General features: G+C 41.7%; 1 protein-coding gene across 4 annotated transcripts; it reads left to right on the forward strand.

The window, feature by feature from the left end:
• The first annotated feature begins 585 nt into the window (after positions 1 to 585).
• Positions 586 to 17,175, forward strand: ctbp1 (C-terminal binding protein 1). 4 transcript variants are annotated; one of them, XM_049744307.1, is made up of 11 exons: positions 586 to 722; positions 2,645 to 2,693; positions 4,087 to 4,213; positions 9,932 to 10,086; positions 10,220 to 10,364; positions 10,452 to 10,658; positions 10,768 to 10,982; positions 11,294 to 11,424; positions 11,512 to 11,639; positions 11,844 to 11,961; positions 13,335 to 17,175. In XM_049744307.1, exons 3-11 carry the CDS (start codon positions 4,153 to 4,155, stop codon positions 13,519 to 13,521), a joined length of 1,347 nt encoding a protein of 448 aa, XP_049600264.1. In that variant the 5' UTR covers positions 586 to 722; positions 2,645 to 2,693; positions 4,087 to 4,152; the 3' UTR covers positions 13,522 to 17,175. The 4 variants fall into 4 exon arrangements, with proteins under 4 accessions (XP_049600264.1, XP_049600276.1, XP_049600287.1 ...); XM_049744319.2 differs by having other exon boundaries at positions 651 to 812; XM_049744330.2 differs by lacking the exon at positions 586 to 722 and adding an exon at positions 911 to 1,072.
• Positions 17,176 to 21,810: the final 4,635 nt, after the last annotated feature.

Here is a 21,810-nt window from a genome sequence, read left to right on the forward strand (position 1 = left end):
AAATATCTGTCTCTTATGTAGCTCAAAGCATATTAGAAACACCCCTCAGTATGATACAAACCACTGCTTCACAATAACAAATTTGCATTAATTCCACCTGTCAATCAAAAGTAACGTGCATTTAAGTGACCATTTTTGGGTGTGCACACTTATGCAACTTCCTTTAAAAAAGCATGAAGCATGCCAGAAGATTGCCATCAATTCAAGTTGACTATAACGCCTGGTCTGGCAGGCTGCTAATATAATTCAGAAAACAAGCCAACATTTCTTGACCAGTTGTACCTTGTAACAATACAATGTTTGTGGTAATTGCGCATCGCTTGGTGCCATATTAGCCACGCCCCAAAACTTAATTTGTGGAAAAACATCTTCAAAACTGAGTAGAGTGCTACTACATAGTACTATACATTTCTGAATTCCAATTTCAAGGTCTATAAGAGAATATGATGGTAGCCTACATGGTGAATGTGTTCTGCCTCATGCCAGCCTAAATATTTATACCTATCTTTGTTTTGTTTTTTTTACCCATATGTAGAAGAAGGTAAGTGTTCCGCCATGAAAGGTGAGGGCGCTCCTTCCAGACCACCGCCGCTCTTTCTCACACTCACACTGCCCCCCACCAAACATAGCACTTCCTCTTTTGTGCAATTTCATGGCGATCGGGAGAGAGGGAACCACCGACGCACTCACACTGTCTCAGCACTCTCAAGAGTTTGTTCGGGGTAAATAACTTGCATTTCCCCCCCCCTCAAGATTCGAACACAGGCTACCGCTGTAGTGCTACTCGACTTCAGTCACGTGGGCGATGCTGAGTATGTTTTCAAGAAATGTTGATTTTAGTTGAACAATTTTAGTTTCCAACCAACCGTATAGCGCCACTCACTGATAACAAATCGAGCGAACTGGGCTCCCTCCACTCGCATCTTCCCCACACACAGCAGCACGTTCGTTCAATGCAACAGCTAGCTAGCTAGCTAGCTAGCGTTAGCACTGTTGATCACGCATGTAGTTATGTAAACTGCTTCCGACCATCATTTTTCACTTCGTTACATGCTGCACTCATCGGAAGTCGGTGCGGTTTGGTATTTCCCCGTTCAAATATCAGCAATTTAGATCCTCGAGGTGTTTGTGTTTGTGCTAGCTAGCCGTTGTGCTATGTCGTTAGTTAGCACTAGTTGAGAGAGAGCTGTGAAACATGAAAAGTAGTTACTTTCAGGGTGAATACAGATGATATATTTAGAACGCGTTTAATACCAAACGGACCCGACTTAAGAAATTAAAGTCCACCATTCATTGTATTGCTCTACTTTATCGATGCCTGGGAGGCGGTCGAGCTAGCGTTCTCGGCTAATTGGTTAACGGTAACTTAACTTGACTGCTAACAAGGGCACTTTCTTACCGCGGTATCTTAATGCTTAAATGCTTAAATTAGTTAAAGTAGTCCTGATGCTGTATTTCATTCCCAGTGTTTTTACGATTAACGTGTGTTTAAGTGTCAAATATTCTATGGATCCTATCGGACGTATAAGCTAATTTAGCACTTAATTCCCCATACTTAAAACTACAAAACAATGTGCTTGATATTGCGCATAGCTGTGAATTGCGTACAAAGTGATTTATCCCTATTTTGTGGGAATGTGTGTAAAATCTAATTGAGAAGAGCATTAATAGACTGACCTTTAAAAAGATGGATCCCAATTGCAAGTATAATTCTTTTAGACAAATAATTAACCAGATAAAACTATGTAAATACACCAATTTCTATTTAATATTACATTGCTAAGACAACAGGTCGAGTTTTTTTTAATTTGGGGGGGGGGGTACTCTTACTCTTTAGCCTATTATATGTTCAACCACAGAACATAATAATGGTAAACTTTAATTATGGAAAGCCAAGGTCACAGATTTTCAGAAAGTCTACAAAATAGTCAAAAGCTGAACACAGTTTACAGATGGTGGGCTGGTGATGTGTGGTTAAATTTGGCACTCAAACATTCATCGACAAAACAACTTCAGTGAACAATAAGTAAGCAAGAATAAGTTGTTCAAATACATAGGAAGGAACATAGCACAATTGATCAAATTCATGGAGTTAGCATCAGAAGCGACAGAAAATATGAGCCACCGTTGTGGGTCAGAGTAACATCAGAAGTGAGTTGGTCACAAAAGGTGTATGCGGGTTTGGCAGCAGAAGCCTAGAAATATACAAAAGAAGCACATGGATTTAAAAAATGGCCTTGCTCAACTAGAACTTTTTGATGGGGTCGTGTGTGAACTTTAAATTCAGGAAATGTTCTCAGATTATTATAACATGCGAACTTGCTCTTTTGAAAAATTTGAAAACATTTTGAAAGAGGTTGGTGGTATAGTGAATAAGGTGTGAAAACGGAAACACTCCAGACAGCTAGTCAGTGCTTGTGTGCGTACACAACTGCATATGTAAACCTACAAAGTGCTCAAAGTGTGTGACATCATGGTGTCATTAATTGATTGCCAGTATTATTGTACATCCGTATTTCATTAAATGTTGTCACTGTGGTTATTGTACATGACATGATATTATCAGGTCGGACAAGCACATGCAATGATGCCACAAGCATGACGACGTCAATCTAAAGTTTGTGTTCCTGTTCTTTGTTTACAGTATAAACTACTTTGACAGCCAAACAGTCACAGCAGACACTGCTTTTCAGGTGAGTGCTGTCAACATTCCACTACTTCTTTATTTAGCTGTAGCAATTGCACTTAATCTCTCGTGACAATTTATGTGATATAAACGTAATCACAAGTTTAGTTCATGCCAAATTATATGCAAAAGATAGCCTGATACAAGCATACAGCTGAAAGGAAGTTAACCATAATTAAATCATTTTACAAGAATGTCTTAATACTATGTTAAAAAATATTTGTGTCTACACATTTTGCATATCTGCATCACAGTTCTGAGTTTTAGGTTAGACTCCAACTCTACTACGACCCCAATAAAGATGAGCAGTACTGTTTGGAAAATGGACAGATGGACAGACATATTAAAAATTGGTGAAAGAAAAGTTGATGAGAATAAAGGTTATAAGATTAAGTTAATGTAGTGATATAATCGGATATTGTTTCAGAAAGTCAGCATTTTGGCAGAGCAACTGCATCATAAGATTAATTTATGTGATGGAACAAATATTTGCTCCAAAGAAAGACAGCATTTTTTTTCTTTTCTCCTGATTAATTAAATAATACTTAAATAATATGATAAAATCAGGTTTGCAGTTATGACTGGTGATCCTAAACACTTTCATTCCTGCACTCGACCACAAATAATAGCCACCACCTTGGAAAAAAGTAGAGCAGGCCAGTGACCACCACACGAGAGCATTTAAAATGTAAACGTTTTCATCTTCTTGCAGAGTACCCCTCACTTGCAATCGAAGGAGTTGCAGCAATTAGCATCTTAGTGATGAAGTGCTTTCAGTGTTGTCATCCACAATTGGGTTTGTTTAAGTCTCATTAACAGGGATATGCCTCTCTACATTGACAATGCAGTATTTTATCTTCAAACTTATTATTTTTTACCTTGTGTAGAAGACCCCATACGCCAGTACATTTACTGTCAACCTCCTGTTTGTCTTGTGGAGTTGGAATCAAACCATTGTTTCTCATGTAGATGAACTCAAACTTTGGATAAAACTTGGCTTAAATGATGTCAGTCAGGATTGCGACACTGCCATTTGACAGTGTTGCTATTCTTCATAAACACTGCTAACATAACCATATTTTCCGAATTTTGGAGGCATCAGAGCTGTAACAGGTGGTAAGGTGGGACATTGCACAATTCCATATGTGCGAAAAGCAGTTGTCTCTGCTCGTACTCTGTCACACCAGATGCCAATGTCGTCATGTATCTCATGCTAACTGCATCCTTGTGTGAACATGGGCAATGAAAAGACAAAAGCTGATCACTTAAAGTTTTTCTGACCTTTGCTCCTAATGCACCCTCATATAAAATGTTAGTTTGTTAACAAAACTTTCAAATTTCATTCAGAAGTAGGCTTGGATTTCATCTTTATTTTCAACTGTCGTGTCTTTTGTTTGCAGGTGTGGAGATTATTAAGAGGCTTTTATATTGGTTCTACTGTGTTCAACATCTAGACTCCTCAGTCTATGGCTCTGATGGACAAACACAAACAAGTCAAACGCCAGAGGCTCGACCGCATTTGTGAGGGTGAGTTTTTCCTTCATTTGTCCATGTGTTGTTGCAACAGAAAACACATTATTCACAGTCATCAACCATAGTCATTTGAGAACATTTTGTAAAAGTGATAATTCTCAATTTTAATTAATGTTCAAGGCTAATATTTTTTTGTACTCTGAAAGTAGCTAGGACTTGAAGTGTCCACTCACTGGGCACATAAGGACAACCTTTGTACATCTAAAAGAAGATTTTACGCAAGAGCTCAATTAAAATTCTGGATGGATGAATGGGTTGATGGATGGATGGATGAATATCTGTTTTATTAAAACATTTTGAGCAATTTATGATGTAGATAGCGTTATACAAGTCTCCAGCAGTTACTATCTAGATTTTTTTTTTCAGGAAATAAAACATTTTTTTGTTCTTAATATTAGTCTCTATGAATAGTTTGTTTGAAAGTTTATTGATAGATGATTTATGGGCTGTAGTTTCTCATCTTGAAGGTCTTTGGTTTTGTAACTGGAGTCTGCCGATTCAATTTACGCTGAGCAAGACATATGGCACCTTATTGCTGATAAGATGTGCTAGACTACTGTAAAAGGTATCCTTAAGCAAGGCACCGACCCCACACAAAATTTAAATAATAAATTAAGTATTGATGAATTCTTATTAAAATTAAGTGCTAAGTACCACTGAAATGAGGTGTAGAGCAAGAAAAGTTTCTGAATTTCTGTGGCGGAAAGTATTTTTAGTGACCTATGTTGAAGTGTCATGACGGCCCGTAGCACATGACTAAGTTTTTTTATAGCGCTTAGTTGAGAGTTGATGAGGATGGAGATGAGGCGTGAATGGCGATCTTAAAATGGAGGGAATATTGTGGGAGAGTCTCTGGAGACGGATGAGGAGGAGAGTGCAAGGTGAAAGGTCGCGGCCACAGCCGTGGGGAAACAGGCCAGCTGTCTCTTTAAAAAACGACAACGGCCCCAAACTGCCCTCAGGGCTCTGCTATATGCTAATGAGGTTAGTGCTGGTTGGCTAGCCCTCAATGAAGCCGCCTGTGATTGGACAATGGAGATGTGGGGGGGCGAGACTGGGTGTGGATGACAGCTGAGAGAGCTCGGGAGGGAGAGAGAAAAGCAATAGAGGGAGAGCGAGGCAAGGGAGGAAGAAGGGCTGACAGACTTCATAATGCAAGGTTAGCTCTTGTGCTCATGCCTTTCAATATTTCCGATTTTGTTTTGTTAGATCTGGGACCTGGGCTGCTGGTGGGAAGGGTGACGTCTCCGGTTTTGGGTGTGGTGCAACGAAATATGTGTACGCTCCCATGTGTGTTGCTCAGTGCGCCATAGCGTTGTCGCAGCCGTTAAGGAGGAACTGAATAACAGTGTGTGTGCATGCGCGCGCGTCTGGGTGGAGTACCGTTTCTTACTGCATTATCATCATCTGCTGCCCCTCCCCCCTCACCTCTCACTCCTCCAACTGCAGCCAGAGGGAGCATGCAGAGGAGGGGAGGGGAGGGAGAATGAATGAATCACTGAATGAAATGTATTGTGTGCGGCCATGCTTGCATTTTGTCGGTCCGCTATGCCAGTGTCATTTACTCAAATTACCCCGTGTGTAGGCCTACTTGTGTATTTTCCCGGCAACTTGTTCTGAGGCCTTCTTTGTCACGACGCCTTTTCGGTCAGTCTTTGTCCCCCCCCAGTGTGTAAGAAGTAAGCCTGTTTGCATTCTCGATCCATCTGCAATACATTTCAGTCTTCACTTCAAAATGCAAAGGCCTTTTTCTATTACTATCGTATGCTTTCACTTCCTTTCTGTTGATAAATGTCAGACATTTGTCAACAGGAAGTGTTAAGTATGAGTTTTTTTTCCCTACCCTTTGCTACTAGCTGTCTTTCTCTGTGTACTCTCACCGTTACCCCTTGCCTCTTGTCCAAGTGTATTTTCCAGCTTGCCACATTACCCCTCCCCCTCACTCCCCTCACACACACAGACACCTGTCACGCAGCAGGATCAAGATGGTGTACAGGGGGAACAAAAATTGGCTTTGCTGTTAGAAAAGTCAGATTCGATGCCTCTTTTAGTGGTAATGTAGTTTACGTCCTTTGGATCATATTTTCTGAAATGCAGCATTTGTTCGCGTGATGCTGTGCCTCATGAATGTGAGGTGGGGGTATGGGGAAAAATATGGATGAGGAAGTCTTCCACATTGGAGAATTTAGGTCATGACTCAGACTGTCACGAACCCCCTTTCTGCCTCCCCTCTGAGACCCTGCAGCTTTCTACACCCCTCCCCTTCATCCACAGCCTCCACACTCCCAATCACCTCTTCCTTATGCATGACCTCTATACATACAGTAGGGCAGGTCAAGTTGTTGGACCTCTGTGTGAGCTGTACGATATGGTGCACCTCTGATGTCACACATAATGGTCAAGCAGTTATTTGTTGGCGGCAGAAGTAATGGAAATATAAGTAAAATAACCCTCATCTGTTTCTATTTTAACATTTTCAACTGTTGAAAAGTGTAACAATAAGTTAACCACCGCTTTTAGGAAAATGTTAAAATGTAAACACTGTTAAGTTGTAAAACCAATCTAACAGTAAAGCCTCCAAGTCCCTGCAAAGTGAACATTTCTATATTTCACACATCCCAAGTGTTGCTGATAACGGTGACAAATTGAAACGACCAAATGAAATGACCAAATATACCGTACAAAATGAGGCTTCAAAATCATGGAAAAATTAAACTGTTCTCGCAGTTCTGAAATGCAGTGAGCATGTCTGCTGGAACTGTGTCAGACTCTGTTGACTGTCCACTACACTCAACGGATGCTATTTCGTCTTTTAATGTCTGCACACAACTATACGTTTGAACTAAATTTACTACGCCAGTGTGTGTCCCAAAATTAATTCTATGTGACGTGTGTGTACTCACAGCTGTAAAAGTGCAAAAGCGACTGCGCCAGCCACCAATACTTGTCCGCACACTTGCTGTCCATTCAGACTTGTTGGGGGGGTGGAGTGGACTCGATCCTTGCTCTTAGCCCTTTGTGTATTGTGCGTCCACTGATGGCTGACAACGAGGCGATCTAAACCAGCCATGTCACCAGACTATTGAACAGGATGATGCAAATTGTGTAGCCATAGCTGTACAAAGGTGCTCAAGTTCTTACACTATATAGTGAGAAAGGGGTGACTTGTGCCCCAAACGCGTCACATGAGCCGCACCCCAAAAATGAGGAAAACTTGAAATTTCTAAGATCTTGAGTTTGATAATTACTTGTACGCTTCCTTGTCCGTTTACAGATGCCGTCACGCGTTAATAATCATGGAAAGGACCTATACAATTAGTTTTTTCTGTGGGAATGATGATGATGATAGAACTTTATTCATCCCACAGCGGGGAAATGTACTTGTCACAGCAGCGCATACGAGTGCAAGAATACAAGTGCCAAAATTTCCATATAATAACCAAAATGTCATATAAGAACCAAATAGGTAAACCATGCAATACGTTGAATTACAGTATGTAAACACTGTTTATTATTGTAGTAATTGCTCCGTACCTTAACTAATTTAGTGTTGAGCTGTTTACTTTAACCCTATTTAGCTACTCAAGTCAATCATTTTGAAATCTCAGCATTACTTTGTTTGAAATGTCAAATTTTTATCATACTGCAAAAATATAACAATACACATGTACTAGGTGCTACAGCATAATCTTTTGAAAATTATGTATTTACTTGTGTATACAGTGGGTCCTGCATATTTGTGTTTCGGCATTTACAAAATTAGTAACACCAAAACGGCGGATTTTTTTCTTTTTCTTTTTGGGAACCTATCCTCCGTTATTTGTGGAACAGCTTGTACATCAAACTGGTTGTCCAGCCAAGTGGACATCTGCCGCAGAGACAGAAGGTTAACGCCTAAACAAACGCTCACTCACTCCTCTGCCAGCCCTGCTCGCTTAGTCAATCAAAAATCTAACAGTAGCCGTGTTACATTTCTGATAGAAAGTCAGTAGGAGATAAGAGTTAGGATGATGGCACCCATGTTCACCCTGTCGCTGCTTTGGCTCATTAAAGGTTCGCCAAACTAAGACTAAACATAGTAAACGGCAAAAAAAAAACCTGTTGAATCTGTACCATCTCAGTGGAGCATTGCTACAACTACCGTATTTTCCGCACCGTAAGGCATCTCAGGTTAAAAGGCGCCGACTCAATTGCAGGGGCTATTCTGTACTTAATCGACACATAGAGTGCACTGCATAATCAATCAATCAATCAATCAATCAATCAGTCAATCATTTATTCAAACAGCCCGTTTACATTTACAAGCTGTTATATGCTGATATTCACAGTGTATATAAATGCTGTAGTTGGTCAAAAGAAAGGTTTAGGGCCGAAGCTGAAAGCTTATACATTATGTGCAGAGTTACTATTAGGCAAGTGCATATTTTGACCGTATGATTATTTGTATGCATATTTTCCAACTCCATGCTGTACATGTTTGAATGGTCATTAAATACTGGCATAACAAGTGAGGGATGGTGGGGGTCTCAGCTGATCAACATTGGTTCATTGGGTCTACATATTTCATCCACATATTGCGTCCCTGTGGCGGCAGCCACACATTTAAAGATTTTGGAATTCGGTCCTTGCAAAAGATGCAACTTATTAAAAGCCACCCCTTCGGTTTTTGAGAAAATTAAAAGCATTTAAGTGTGCCTTATAGTGTGGACAGTATGGTAATATCTTTGAACGTCAGTGTGGATCCACCGGTTTGGTGTCTGCAAACACCAAAGAGTTGTTTTCTGGATCCTTAACTCTTGTGCCTTTGGCTGTTATTGTTCTGTTTTGGCATCAGCTACAGCCCACAGTGCCAGTGTTAATGAATTGTTGTAAAAGTTGAGACAAATGACTATAATTACTAGAGTAATGCATGGAGTAATCGATAGGATAATCTATTCTAAATGATTCGTTTGTCACGGCGATATTTTACATCAGATTTCACCGCTACAGCAAAACTTATCATCAAATCGCTGGCTTAACTCTTAAGATGTTTGCTGTGCTGTGTTGTTGATAGAACTTTATTCATCCCACAGCGGGGAAATTCACTTGTCACAGCAGCGCATATGAGTGCAAGAATAATACGAGTGCAAGAATAAAACAAGTGCCAGAATTACAAAAAAGGGTAAATAACAAACAAGGACAAACACAAGTTGTTAAGGGTTCAGTAAACTTTACCAATTTTTCGCACATCATTTGTACTTTGTTCTTCATTTGGTCATCCTTCCGTCATCGTCGGTTCGTCTGTCAATCGTAATCCCGCCTCAAAAAAAAGCTCCCAACTCGTGAATCTGTCCGGGTTTCGTGTGTTGTTAGGGCAGAGTGCTAATCGCACAAAATGATCTTGGAGAAAGCCAGGCTCAATAGTCTAGTAGTGCTGTAAGCTGCAGTCATTCACACCAAGAATGCTGTGAAATTCATAAGCAGCTGTGTGTTTCTGCCGGTGACAGAGGGACCATTCCGTCCTAGTGACCAAAGGCACACCTTTGAGTATTAGTATTCTGGTTGATTTTTGGTTTTTAATAATATAGACACTTATACATTTTGAGTGATGAGTCAGTTATTATAGAGTCTTTCTAGAATGGTTATTTTTTAAATTGCAGAGTGGGTCCGATCAAATGCTAAGCCAATCCCCATGCATTATCTCGCTCATGGTTTTCTTTCTGCTTGACTCAGGTATCCGACCCCCCATCCTGAACGGGCCTATGCATCCACGGCCGCTGGTGGCACTGTTGGATGGGCGCGACTGCACTGTTGAAATGCCCATCCTCAAAGATGTCGCTACCGTGGCCTTCTGTGATGCCCAGTCTACACAAGAAATTCACGAGAAGGTAAAAGAGACTTTGAACAACAATTTGGGATGGCAGACATTTAAGTCTTCAAGATGTAATATGAAATAATCATAAACTCATCTGCATGGTGTCGTTATGGTTAAGTTTACCGGTGCACATTTGTCTTTTGTAGGTGCTGAATGAGGCTGTGGCCGCCCTGCTTTATCACACCATCACTTTGTCAAGAGATGACTTGGAGAAGTTCAAAGGCCTCAGAGTAATTGTCAGGATTGGGTCAGGCTTTGACAATGTTGATGTCAAAGCAGCCGCTGAGCTTGGTGAGAGAATGAACTTCAATACGAGCTTTAGCATTTTTCTGAAGGTCAGAACGAACCATTTGCTAATTGTTCCATTTCTCTGTGTAGGCATTGCAGTGTGTAACGTTCCAGCAACCTCAGTGGAGGAGACAGCCGACACGTCGCTATGTTTGATCCTGAACTTGTACAGGCGAGTCACCTGGATGCACCAGGCTCTCCGGGAGGGAACACGAGCCTCCAGTGTGGAGCAAATCCGAGAGGTGGCTGGTGGTGCTGCTCGTATACGAGGAGAGACGCTCGGCATCATTGGGCTTGGTAGGTAGATGACTGTCGCCTCCCCGCTCCCAAATTGCTTTACTAAGAATGGTCTACCTGTTTATTTAATGCGTGAAATGATATGGCTGTTATCATTGTGGCCTTCCAGGGCGCGTTGGACAAGCGGTGGCGCTGCGTGCCAAGGCTTTCGGGTTTGGTGTGATCTTCTATGACCCCTATTTGCCTGATGGTGTGGAGCGCTCCTTGGGCTTGCAGCGCATGGCCACCCTCCAGGACCTGCTCATCCACTCAGACTGTGTATCCCTGCACTGCAGCCTCAATGAGCACAACCACCACCTCATCAATGACTTCACCATCAAACAGGTGAGCTGGAAAAAGGAGATTTCATGAGATTGTTTGACTGTATTGTAATTCTGTTGAATTACAAGTCAAAAGCAATTCAGATTTTCATCAGTACATTTTCTTTCCGTTTTTTTTTTAATCACTTGTCAGATTCAAGTTATTTTTGTGACGACTGTGGGTTTTTCTTTCACTTGTACAGAGGGGTACCAGCAGTTTTTTTTTTTCCCCACATGTGTATACCAAGTTACCACTGCACTAGTATTCTTGTATGCATGACAGCGTGTGAAAATGGGTTGTAGCTTGACTGAAGTATTGCTAACTCCACAACACAGATGCGCCAGGGAGCTTTCCTGGTGAACACGTCAAGAGGCGGCCTAGTTGATGAGAAAGCACTGGCTCAGGCCCTAAAAGAGGGTCGGATACGAGGGGCTGCTTTGGACGTCCATGAAAGCGAACCATTCAGGTAACTGCTCCTTAACCCCAGAGAGGTGCGTGTCATGCAGTACTAACACATCGCTTCCCTTTATACCAACCTTCTGCTCCTTAACAGTTTTTCAACTGGCCCCCTTAAAGACGCTCCCAACTTGATCTGTACTCCACACACATCTTGGTACAGCGAGCAGGCCTCAGTAGAGGCTCGGGAGGAAGCGGCTAGGGAAGTGCGCCGTGCCATTACTGGTGAGGATGTCAGAGTAACTGTACTTTAAAAGAGTTTCATAACGTGAAACATGGCATGAACAGTGTGACTGGCGGCCTCCTTATATTTGTTGTGTCTACTTCAAAAAGAGCTATGAGATAGATGAGTGCAGCATGCTGCAGCTATCCGCATGCCTGGCACTTAAGTATATCTTGTCAAAATGCACCCTGATTATTGTGTTCCAGGGCGTATTCCGGACAGCCTGAAAAACTGCGTGAATAAAGAGTATCTGATGGCAGCATCTCAATGGCCCAGCATGGAGGCTGCCACTGTTCACCCCGAACTTAACGGAGCAACCTACAGGTGAGAGACGAATGGCCATGAGTCTAAACAAGGATGCTGGAAGAATTGTAGATTTTGTAGATTGTAGATTTTGATTGGCTTACAACTTATTTGGCATTAGTTACAGTACAGGAGTTCTTGATGTACGACAATCGGCTGTGGTTTTGAGTTTAAGAGCGGTGCGCAATGAGAGAGATTGCACAGTGGCTGCGTCATGTCGCGACAGAATAAGGCCATGTTCAGTTAACTGCGAAATGCTTCTTTACTTTAGTTGACAGTTATTTTTTTAATATTTCCTGTAAACAGTACTTCAGGCGTGTCTGAGCTTTTGTCGGGTTACATCAGCACCATAAGAATGTCATAAACTGAGGACCCCTGTAGTCACTGGCCAATTTTTAACGCTTTTGTTAGGCAGAATCCTCACATCTCCTAAACCATCAGTTTTGAGAAAAACAAAACATGGCATATTTGTTGAGTCATTAACATTGCAGCATCAAAGTGAGCATACCATTTTCTACACGTGAGCTTCTGACAATGATTTGTTGAACTCAGAGACTTGTGTGGTTGTCAAATTGCATCAATTTGTTAAAAAAATATGAAACTGACCTAATTTGTACATGGGAGGTTTCTGCCCTACAGTGATGTTATGTAATCTAATGAGCTACAAAACTAGAGCTGTGTCAGGGGTACAGTGCACAACATTAAACTAAAACCTTTCTGACATTATCAGTGTCAATGTGTTAGTTTTAATGAAGACATTGGTATTTTCGTGACGGCAGATTGTTTTGGTCTCATCAGATTAGGTATCAGCAAACTACTGTCATTGATAGTTTTATTTTGAGTCTAAACTAGACACAATGGACATTAATTAATAAATGTGTTGTCTTTTTTACATTTATTTCATTATAGTCAACTAATTTAGTCAAAAAATAAGCTACCCCCCCTCCCCCAAATCAGTTAGCTAAATACAACAAAAAAAATACAATAATTAGCCAGAAATTTACAACTGAATCCTACGAATGCTAAATGCTCGGTGAGCCAGGTTAAATAACAGAAAGCTGTATGTGGGCTATGAATGAGTTTTAATTGGAGTATATCGCAGTTATGCTGATACTTCTTATGTCGCAAATTGCATTTTTCACAAAATCATATTATTGGTCAGTCTAAACTTGTTGTGATTTTACAAATTATTGACTAATTTACAGTGTTTAAAATGGCTTGCTCCCTTGGTTGCTGCTATGTTAATGCTTGCAGTTTTTGAGGTCACCAGAAAAGTGATGATTTTGGAGGTACAAGCACTCTGCCCTACACCAGTGATTGTTAGAGTGAACAGCGTGGAGATGAACGGAGGTGGTGCATTAAATTAAATATAATCTTTTCAATCTATGTTCCAGATTTCCTCCAGGTCTGATCAATGTTGCTGCGGCAGGGGGTCTCCCTGGAGCCGGAGCTGGGGTCGAAAGCCTGGTTTCAGGAAACCTGGCCCATGGCATAGCCCCCGTCTCGCACCCACCACACGCCCCTTCCCCGGGGCAGCCAAATAAGGCCGAAGGCGACAGAGACATCCCCTCCGACCAATAGCCCCCCTAGCCACCCATACTCCCCTCCCGAACCCCTCACGTTGACCCCCTGCTGCCGCCAGCACATTCCGAAAACCAAGCTCCAAACCTATCTTCCTCCCAGCATCAGACACATTTCGATCCCCCCTCTCCACCCCCTGAACACCACGATGACCTGATGTGACTCCACGTGGTCTCACATGACCAGCCCAGGACCCCACCCCCCCACCCGCATCCATTCTCATTTCACCCACCTCCTCCCCCACTCACTCCCTAATGTCAGCAATAACTTTGTTCTCAAGGATTCAGTGATCGGATTGGTATTTTTCCCTAGTTGGCTGTTGTTTCAATGGAACGTGGATCCGTTGTGACTCTAGGTGTTCATGTTTATAAAGAAAAAAAAACATTTCTGACATCAAGGCTTTCCAGTTGGCTGCATCCTCGACTGACTGACCAGTAGAGGTGCTCAGGCAGAAGTGCCCCTTTGTCCATGAAAGGCTTGTGTTTCTGCTTTTGTCGTCTTATTTTTGCCTTCCATTTCCCATCCACACCCTACTTGTGACGGTATCATGTGTACTTCTAGTTAAACCACAAGAAATTGGAGAAAAAAAAAAAAGCCTCAGCTGCCCAGTTTTGAATTGTTCCACTTGTATTTAAAATCCTGCCCCCAGTGTTTGCAAATACCCCCAATCTTCAGTCTCCCCTCAGGTTGACGAATTCGCCTCTACTTGGATCCACCCAAGGGCATGAACTTCTGTCTCATGTTCAAAAACTGCAGCGCGAATACTCCATAATGCGGCGTACGCATGCGGGGCCTACCCAGCAGAGGGCGCCGCCCGACCACACATTTCAGTCCGAGGAGGCAGACGGTCTCTGGATTATGTTTGGTAAAGCAATGACCCCACACTGACCTAACCAGGCCATCATATGTCTAGCTCCCCCTCGTCCGCCGCCATGCCCCACACATGCTCATGAACCCAGTATGCATCCTTCCTTTAAATGTTTGAGGACAGTAGAGTTGAATTTCTCAGTCAGAGCTAGGGGGACATTATCTTTTGCATGCTTGCTTTGTTAACGACAGTGGTGTGTACAAGAATGTGCGTGCTTGTGTGAGTGTGTGTGCGTCTGTGTCCCTTTACGCTGTTTTCTTTCCAAAGGAATAGTCCCTACGAGTAACTCTTTAACCCTGTCGCTCCGGTGTCAAGGAAACACCTTTCTAGTACCTCAGTAACAGATATTGAATGTACCGTGCATACCCTTTTATTTTTTTGTACAGATTTTCTAGATTCTTCTTACTGTTCTTTACCAGAAGGGTTATGATATTGTAGCAGTAATGATAAGATAAAACAATTGAAAAAAAGAAAAAAAAAAAAGAATCCCCCATCATAAAACAAAGTGACACATAGGATCTCTGTTTCTCTCTATAGGTTACTGAATACTCAGGCTTGGAAACCAATGCTCGTCTTTTTGCCTTGACCGTGGCCCCTTTTTCCTCCATCTTACTGGCTAATGATTCATGAGGAACAAAGAAAGGTGGTTCTTGTGCTCTGCTAGTTTTCGTTCACTGGAGCACTAGTGGTAGATGCTTCATTTTTCTTCTTTTTACGTCCCTTTTGTCATTGCCCTGCTGCTCTGTTTTTTGTGCATGTGCGATTTTGTTTTAAGCAGATAGAAACAACTTACAAAATGGTGGCTTCTCACTCTGCGGAGTGTTTTTCGCTTCATTTGCCATTTTTTGTCGTGGTCAGTTTCCAATAATGTGCAGTTTAGCCCTCCGGACCGCACCCTTCCCCCATCAGAGTATACGAGTGACTAGGAGCATGTGATGCTTGGCTCCTCCGTCATGTGATGAGTATATATTTTTAAGAATACCCCCCACCCCCACATTGTCCCCCATAGTTCCATTGATTAGTAATCTTAAATTTGCTGTTGATCATGACTATATATTTTTTTTTTCATTTCAGCCGTGCACTGTCATTGTATACCAGTTAGTTATAATGTAGATGTCGATTTCTTTTTATGAATAATTGCTGTCTGTTCTACATGTTGTACTGAAAAATATGAAATCTCCCTCTCCTACTACTACTACCACCCTGACTCTTCGCTTCTCATCTAATGTCCCAATTCTCTCCTCCCAGGCCTTACTATGTCCTTTCTTACTGTAGCCGTTGTAGAAAGTCGCCATGGAACCACTCACTGCCTTAATACAGTTGACCACAGAAAGTGACCAGTAGAAATGAACACGCCAAAAACAACAAAAAAAGCTTCCCAGTCACTCAGCAGGCTGAATTCTACAAAGGTGTATTAAAGTCACACTTAAAAGGAGGGCTAAACAATTAAATGACAAGGAGAAGTCATATTGTAAACGGTGAGTTTGCAATTTTCAAATAACAAAATGAACGCTAACCTGTTATGACATGACAATAGCCCATAGAAGTGTTCCTGAGGGTGCACGACTAATGATGGACACCTTGAAAGTCACGCTACTGGCTCTAATTGTTGTTTGCTCCAAATCAAAATAGAGGCATGAAGGAGTCAGATGGCATTTTGTTCCTTTTCCCCAGATTATAGTTCTCATGTACCACGCCAGCTCATAATGACAGTTAACAAATATGACTGTTTTTATTTTTATATTTTGCAAAAATGTCAAAAAACTTACATGAGACCAGAAACTGAGGCTTTCTCTGGAGACCAGTCTTTTTTTTTTTTTTTTTTAAATCACGAAATAAGAACATTTGGACAAGCACATTCAACTGTTCAAACTGATGGTGGTGCCGATGTGCCTAAATGTTGACTTTCATTGTGAACTAACTGTGGCTTTAATACTCATTTGACGAATTCTACATCACCTTTGGAGCAATTGAACCTGGTGTTGAAAGTTATTTTTGCATCAAAAAAACATAAATTACGTAAACCCCTCGCCGCACTTCTAAAGTCACGCCAGCAGTGTGTTTGTGCTCTGGCTAACAGATAAGCACAGTGTGTGTGTTTGTGGTCACAAAGCTCCAGCTGATATTTCACTCTTGGGTGTTAGAATGCAGCCACCACCACTCTTCCTTCTCCTCGAACTACTTCTGCTACTTTAGAAGGGTCTTTCACTCTGCTGCCAGGGACTCCAAAGGGCTGGAGCGCTTGGGGCAGAGCAGACACCGGCGTCATCTCTCCAAAAATCAAAACGAGAATTGGTCACGTTTTCTCTCTCAGGGTTGAAATGCACACATATCCTTTAGCAATTCTCTCCTCCCTCCGAATGTAGAACAGCCTCATGTGTTTTTAGAAGCCGCAAACCTCTTCTCTTAAGAGTTCCACACCTTCCTTTTCCGACGTTCTTGTTTTCCTTTTGGCACTGACATCTAACCATCTAACAAGGAGTGAATGAATGCTTTGAAGTGACTGCGCGTGTTTGTGTGACTTTAAGATTGGGAAATGTATTTTTACAACATGTGAACATGTATTTTTTCCCCTGCTCCCTGTCACCCTCATTTGTGAACTGATTTTTCACCAGACTGCAAAAACAAAAATACAAAAATGGGAAAAAAAACATCTCTGTAACTAGGCTCTTAAGCTTTATTTGTTTTGTTTTGTTTACTTTTTTATTAGAAACAATCATGTTTGTGATGTTAACTCCCAATGGTAAACTCCACACCGTATTTTAAATAAAAGCTTAAAAATTAAACACTTGTTTACATGTTTAGCTTTACTTTATGTTCCATTGGTTCTTGTGTACATGGTCTTTCCAGCTCATTTGGTCTTAAAGGTCTGAGACTGATTGCCAGTGTGTTGTCCCCATGATTACACTTTGCTGCTTTAGGACACAGGCTTGTGTTTACAGAGCTTGCACTATAAACAAAATTGTTTATCGCAGTCGGTCGTTCTTTTATTGGGCATCGCAACGTGCCGCAGTGCCAAGACGACCACAAGTTTACGAGTGGGCAGGGTATGCGGGGTGCGCGGGAAAGGGCCTTCTGTTTAGACCTGCGGGCTCGATAGAGCAGGGTGGGGGATTATCGGGCCTAAAATTGCTACCACATGCACATAAGTGGAGACTTGTTTATTTTAAATGACGACTCGCTAAAAGCAGCAATCCAGTCACTTGAGGCACCTTTAGTAGCCCGCTGGCTGTGTTTTGACACCCACAGAAGTCGCAGTTTATTGAGCGTATCTGTGTTTTGGATCAAAAAAAAATTCTCAGCCTCTTTGTGGGTTTACACAACCACGCCTTAGTAAAACTCGGGATGTTTTCCCTCCCAAAAAACGCGTAGAGACAACACGGACTTGACTAAAAATGCTGCAATGTCGGCCTACTGTACATGCTAGGCCAGTAGTTGGAATTGTCATTTTGTAAGGAACCCAACTGCTTGTCCTACTAACAGAATCTCTTGGACAACCTTTGTGTGCATATTTATGAATGAAGATAATTTAGTTAATTATGAAAACACTAGACAGCGCTTTTGCACTTTTGACTGCAATCTACTTGTATATGTATAATTTGTCCTGTATTTGTGTAAAGGCGAAACTGAAAGAAAGCTGATTGTTGTTGTTTTTTTTCCCCCCTAAATTACAGCCTGCATTCTACTACACTGCAATGTGGAGTTGAACTCGATTGGTCAGCCCTAGTAGATATGTAATCAGTAGTAGAAAAAAGTACTTTTAAAAGTACTTTTCAGAGTCTGTAGAATGACAATAAAGTCATTCTATTTCCGAGTACTTCTACTTCAGCACATACAGCGTGCTATTGTTTTTGCTCCCTCAGTGCATACCTAATGTCTATCGGGGAAGGAGAGGCATATTACATAAGAGCATGCGTATACAAATTTTTGTAATAGAAGGAGGCCCAGGATGCATGCCGTATTTTTCAGACAAACTCCAAACATACTTTGCCTCATTACCTCCAAAAGTCCAACTCGGGATTGTGCAACAGTGCAATACTTTCAGCTGCCGTGCTGGGCTGCCAGAATATATACTATTTATTTGTCCACTTCCACAAGGGATGACGAATTATGACGCTGAAAGTCCAGCAGGTTTGATCTGGTGTGAGAACCTGCCAGATCATTGGACTAGGAGTGCGCTCACTGTTGAACCTTCTGCCCAATAAAAGGCTCCTCCTGATTGTGTAACTCCTCCAGCCCTTGTGTTGGTGGCCAGTCGGTCACTGAAGGGAAAAACAGTTCAGTGGGGATCAAAGGTTGAAATATTATTATTGGAAGTTTTTAATGCAGGATACTGCGCCAATAGCTTTGACTGGGAGAAAGAAGAGCATTTGGACAGATCAGGATGTGCGCGCGCGTGCATGCGACTGTGTTTACACTGGCTGCGTGATGCATTAGTCTCCCGTTCGATGACCTAACAGACTTGGATGGATTGTCCCACCAGCTTCAAGGCTGAGTGGATGCATTAACTTGCAATAAGTTAAAATGATAGCAGCTACTGAATGACACAGTTGTTACATCACTTTGAGTCCAAAGTAACTTTATTTTCCCTGTCACGAATTAATACAACGCAGCCTGTATAAACTATACAGTCTGCTCTGTGTAAACTCTCTATTCCATTGACGGCATAGGGAAGTCATTAGAAACTAGAATGACAGTCAGACCTCTGCCAAGGCTCAGCATTCCTCTGTATCAGCACCTTCAAGGTTAAACTGTCTTCCACAGATTAACTGTATAAGCAAGCAATGTTTCTTTTTAACTGTCAGACAAAGCATACATATGTAAAAACAATAAAACACTTTGTCCCTGGTAAGTGAAAATAAATGTCCTCTAATCTGGACACACCAAAACGAAGGGTTAACCCTTTTTTTTTTTTTTCTTCCCTGAAATTATGATGACATGATGAACATTATTTTTTGTTTTTTTACCGCTACCTTTGTTTTCTCCACACAGTAACAGTGACGCACTGCAACAAACTCAAGGGGATGGAATGCCCTCAGGAGCGTTGCATCCGGGAATGAGGGTATTTCCCCACTAAATCAAATTGCTCTTCCAAAAACACTTTTGGAACACTCATCCTATTGCTGGCAGGCTATGGTGGGACCACAACCTTTTGCAGGTAATCTATAAAATTGTAATTGCATTTGTTACCTCCTCTCAGTTTACATGACATTCATGTTGATGGAGTGCACATTGGTGCATGTAAACCCCCCCACAAAGACAGAATGGATTATATTTTGTCTCGTTCAAGCAGCACTTCATCACCTACCCGCTGAATTACACTTGTACTGGCCAATGTACTATGTGAAGCATGCAGCAGACATATGGCCAAGCACAAATAACCTATTGCAACTGTGTCCACAATTTCCCCTCGCAATGAAATACAGTATGTGCTGCTTGTCAGAAGCTAAGGCTGTTATCTTATGCTAATCTGCGCAGCGAACCAAACTCTCTGCAGTCATGCTTGCCTTTGTACTTTAAAATGATTGCATTCCAGAATAGTGTGTTTGAAAGATGGGGCATCTTCATCCAGCATCGCTGCCGTTGGTATTGGCTCCAACTTCAGAACTGCGAGGCAGACATGCTAACCACTCAAGCACCATTCTGCCAGGAATCTCCATTTGGGTTAGGGTTTGACAAAAAGAAATATTTTGCAGAAAAGTTCAAAAGTTCAATATATAGAAGGTATCATTTAGATTGACATCATTGCCCATTAACCCCACATCGACAGCCCGCAGCCAAGTTGCTGCTACGTGGTTGTTTAGACTAAAACATTATAAATGCAATGAAAATTCAGAGGCCCTTGATTATTACTACTCTTGGCAGTATTTTCATTGAATGCTGACATTTAAGTGCAAGAGGCAAGTAAAGAGCTACAGAGAGAGGCCGCCATATGTGCCAACCAGATGTATAATTCGAGGTCTGATTCAATTTAGTGTCCTCCCCCCGCCTTATTTGGGGTATAAAGATTCGGCATAGCATACGTCCAAGTCTCCACTTTGTGCTGCCATCTCGCTATGCCACGCATGAACATGCACGCACCAGGCCGCAGCAGCTATCATAACAGAGCTCAGATTGCATTGCACATGTGGGTGCATGACTTCATTCTTTGCCCAGAAGCCCGTTTCCCTCATTGTATATTTATAAAGCTAATTGCTGCTATGGCAATGATAGAACGCTCACCCATATACAAAAACATTCTTAAAATGCTATTAAAAATGACCAGGCTTTTTTTTTGTCTAGAATATCACCCGTCGTCTTCTCATATTTTTCTTCCAAAGTATTATTGGTATTATTACATAATACAGTTTCAATCATATATACTTGCCCCTTGGGAATCTGCTATACATTAGAATTTGAATGACTCCACTGGATGCACAACTCGGAAAATGACAATCAAAAAAACGTGCCTGAAACGTTTCCCAGTTCAGTGAGCAACAAAGTAACCTGTTTAAGTCTTGCTTTGAAGAATTTGTTTAAGCCTCGTTTTCATATAAACTGATTAATAACACTAAGGATAATTGTAAAATAAATATTTTGACTCCGTGATGAAGCATTGCCCTCGTGAGGGAAAATAGGATCCATAATTTGTAGGGGCTCGTGTGTGCGTTACAGTTGGCACTTGCTTTTTGGGCTTGGAGCCACTCCTAGCCTCGCCCTAGTCGTCATGGTAATGAAATCCATTCTCACTCTGGAACTAGCAGTACGTGCGGTGGGATGAGATTGGTTGGCATCCAGTCCGAGTTGTATCCCGCCTCTCCACTGAAATCGGATGCACCAGCACACCTACTACCCTAATGAAGAGAAGCGGCACAGAAAATGGGTGGATGGATGTATTACTGTGCCCAACAAAATGAGACACTTGTCCAGCCATACTCTTTCTGACAGTCAAATAAAAGGAACCTGCAGCATGTTTTTCTTGTTTGTGGGTATCTGTGGGTCCTCCATTTCCTACTCATATTCCGCATGCACGTTAGTTCATTGCATCAATCCATTTTCTAGAGCACGTGTTGTCATTAGTGTTGTGGGTGAGCTGGAGCTTTTCCCGACTGATTTTTGAGCTAGAAGCAGAGTAGAGCGTAGACAGGATGTTCGGATAATCGAAGACAATAAATATCTCATGTATGTTTTTTTTCTGTGGACCTTGTGATTTAATGACAACCAATCTGGACTAAAGTCAAACAAAATCAAGCGGCGGCTGTGCCATACACAGTATTGTCACTCGGTTTGACATAATGCTGCATTCCATTGCAAATAACTATTTCCGAAATGTACCCTACGTAAAGAATATTTTCTGTCAAAACCTCAGTCACATGTTATGGATTATCTGTTGATCTGATTTAGATTCTCATTTTTTTCAAACCAATGTTGTGAGTTCAAAT

The sequence above is a fragment of the Syngnathus scovelli genome, chromosome 1 (assembly GCF_024217435.2).
Source record: "Syngnathus scovelli strain Florida chromosome 1, RoL_Ssco_1.2, whole genome shotgun sequence".
Classification (NCBI taxonomy): Eukaryota; Metazoa; Chordata; class Actinopteri; order Syngnathiformes; family Syngnathidae; genus Syngnathus; species Syngnathus scovelli.